This window comes from Cyphomyrmex costatus, unplaced genomic scaffold (genome assembly GCF_001594065.2).
Source record: "Cyphomyrmex costatus isolate MS0001 unplaced genomic scaffold, Ccosl1.0 scaffold696, whole genome shotgun sequence".
NCBI classification, from domain to species: Eukaryota; Metazoa; Arthropoda; class Insecta; order Hymenoptera; family Formicidae; genus Cyphomyrmex; species Cyphomyrmex costatus.
In genome coordinates, this window is record NW_017280262.1 from 93,061 (window position 1) to 96,176 (window position 3,116).

The window sequence follows — 3,116 nt, forward strand, 5'->3', positions numbered from 1 at the left end:
CGCACCGGCAGAAATGCTGTCCCTCGGCGTTCGGCGCGCGGCGCTACACACTCGTACCGAGCGCACACGTACGTGTTACTGGGAGCGCGGAGGAGGCGTGGAGCGCGGAGGGAGAAAGTAGTGGGGCGCGCTCCGATATTCTATCCTTAGCGCAAGGCGCACGATCGAGAGAGAAAGCGTAATTGGACGTGGATGCCTGCTCGCGGTGTCCTTTCGCTGTTTCACACATTTGTTACTAGTACGAGTGAGATACTCCGGTGTCTTTCGCTTGTCAATATTCATAATAATACTTTTATTACACACAAAATGTTTTAATATTGTAAAAAATTGTTGTGCATAATTACAACATTACGTGTAATTTTGAGATTCATTGTAATAGCTTTCCATGCATTTGTAAATTTGCAGCCGAACGCCGAGGGACAGCATTTCTGCCGGTGCGTTGTACAATGGCGATGAAATGTTGCAAGTTATTCCCTTCGGCGGACATGGCAGTACACGTAACATTTTTCGTGACCACCTTCAGTCTACACACTTACTTCATGAAAATAACCTAAACCAACTCCATTTGTTGGTGTGAGATAGTTCTCGCTTCGTATGGAAAGTTGAAACCTACATGCACGGAAGCGTTTTTTCGTTACCTAACCAAAAACAACCGCGACTAAGACTATCTTCGTTTTCAGGGATCAGAAGACAAAGATAGCCTTCGCGGTTGCTTTTGATTAGATAACGAAAAAACGCCTCCGTACAATCATAAAAGTTATGCGTCTCTTGGAGAGGGGAGGGAGGTGAGAGTTGCTTCGCGTGGAAAGTTTAACATTTCTAAACAAGGGGAGGGAGTGTAGAATAATACTTATTATTATTATTATATAGCAGAAGTAATACGTTATTTAAAAAATTTTTTTGTTAATAACTTTTTAACAAAGGACGAGCGACGGTTAAAACTTGTTGGAGGTTACTCAGGGTCATGACCTTGATAACATATGTCAAGATCAAGAGGAGCTGCTTCCGTTATTCTAGATATTTACCCTTTACGTCCCTATTGTAGATGATCTTAAGCCTATTCTACAATGATCGTAAGAGCCCCAACACAGACTTTTGCATAACGCATAAAGCATGTGCATAAGGAATTTCATTGGCCCATTTTCTTATGCATGAGTCAATGGACCAATCAACTTCTTTATGTATATGGTTTATGCGTTATGCAAAAGTCTGTGCTCCCCGCTTAAGCCATAAAAATTGACCAATCGTATCGAATATGAGGAGAATAATCGATTACGATTGGTCAATTTTTGCGGTTTACGGTCATTGTAGAAATGACTATTAAGCCCATGGCACATAGAAAAACGTAAGGTAAACGTAAACGTAATCAGTAAGCGAATTGACCAATCACAGTTGAGAACGTAAGCGGCGGCCGCCCCGAAATTATCCAATCACATTTTACGTGCATCTCTATAAGGGAAATGCGATTGGATAATAATTTTCTTTATGCATGGGTTTATGCAGCTATGCAAGTTGTGGATATAACTTTACAGCGAGAAGACAGAAAGTTCAAGTTTCGTCGATTGTTTCGTCTTACATTGCAATTAGATAACAGAGCATAGCTTGAACCTTGACAAGTAGACCCCAATATATATTGACCAGCCAGGCAGGTGGCGCGCGAGCATTAGTGACATACTCGGGACAACTGGACGAACGATCGATGAACAAATTCTCACCATGTAAATATCGCGATCATTCTTGTCCTCCTCGGTCACACTAATTGTTTGATACTCGTACTCGGCCTCGATGAAATCCTCCAAGTAGCGCACCTTTGGCGAACTGACACGCATCTTCAAGTTCGCCATCCTCCAGACACCTCACACCTCCGGGATATGATCAACCAGCGGACAATGTGTAAAATACTTAAGGATCGATAGGAGAGACCCGTGGAGACCTCTAGTCAAAGATGAATTTCTTTATACCAAAATTACGGCTAAAATACTGGATAGATCGCGATTTAAATTGCGATATTTATAATCAGGAAAGGCTCCTGAAGACTCGTACAGATATTTTTTTGTAAAAAGAGAAAAATAAAAATTTGTTCTGATATATCTCACCTGATGTGTACCTGATAGTACAGTTGAGGTGTACATAATTTTATTAACAGAAAATTTCAAGAATTAAAACTGACTCTGTACAAGCCTTCCCAGCAATATAAGAAAGAAATCCCAACTGATTTCAAAAGGAAATATTGGGTGTTTACGACAAATGATCGGATTTCCAATCTGATCGAACAGTGGTACTGTTGGTGCATTTCAAAAAACTCCCTAGCTTAATCGGATTTTGGTGCCTGTCTCAAATCAAATATTTAGCTACATCTAAGAAAAGTACGTAAAGAATAAAAAAGTTGTGAAATTAATAGGTTTTCTTAATATAAGGTTAAAGAATTGGTGTAGTTAGAACAAATTGTGAAATAAAAGGAAAAATTATAAGAAAATATTTGTAGAATTAAAAATTTATTTTATGTATTAAAAATATGTTTTATTAATTATACATATTAAATAATTATATCATTTATGTACGTGTGTGTGAATAATTAGGAACTATGAAGGTATAGTTTATATAAAGAAATGAAATATCTTAAGATTTATATTAAATAAGAATGCAAGTATTTTAATTAATCAGAATCTGATAAATTATATAGCTTCAATTATCTCTTTTAGCAATTTAACACTTTAATGAATATTGTCAAATTTACCAAAATTGATATTTCCAATTTAATTGTAAAACAATAGAGATTTATAAAAACTAAACAAAATAAATCATGTAATAAAAATTGACAAATATTAAGCGTCAATTTTGATCACGTGATCTATTTTGACGCTAAAGGAGTCTACAAACCCCAGCCCCTGTATTCTGTAACTCGTTAAGGCAGTTAACGACATCGTTGCGCAGATATCTTATGGTATAAAAAGCTGCGCAACGATGTCGTTAACTGCTTAACGAGTTACAGAATAGGGCCTCAGCCCCTGTATTCTGTAACTCGTTAAGGCAGTTAACGACATCGTTGCGCAGATATCTTATGGTATAAAAAGCTGCGCAACGATGTCGTTAACTGCTTAACGAGTTACAGAATA

At 37.6% G+C, this 3,116-nt stretch overlaps 1 protein-coding gene across 1 annotated transcript in view; it reads right to left on the reverse strand.

The window, feature by feature from the left end:
• Positions 1–1,965, reverse strand: part of Inos (Inositol-3-phosphate synthase) — a 33,416-nt gene extending 31,451 nt beyond the window's left edge. The window contains exon 1 of the mRNA XM_018548017.1: positions 1,716–1,965. Within this exon, the coding sequence (XP_018403519.1) occupies positions 1,716–1,844 (129 nt within the window). The 5' untranslated portion in view covers positions 1,845–1,965. The remainder of the gene's footprint in view (positions 1–1,715) is intronic.
• Positions 1,966–3,116: the final 1,151 nt, after the last annotated feature.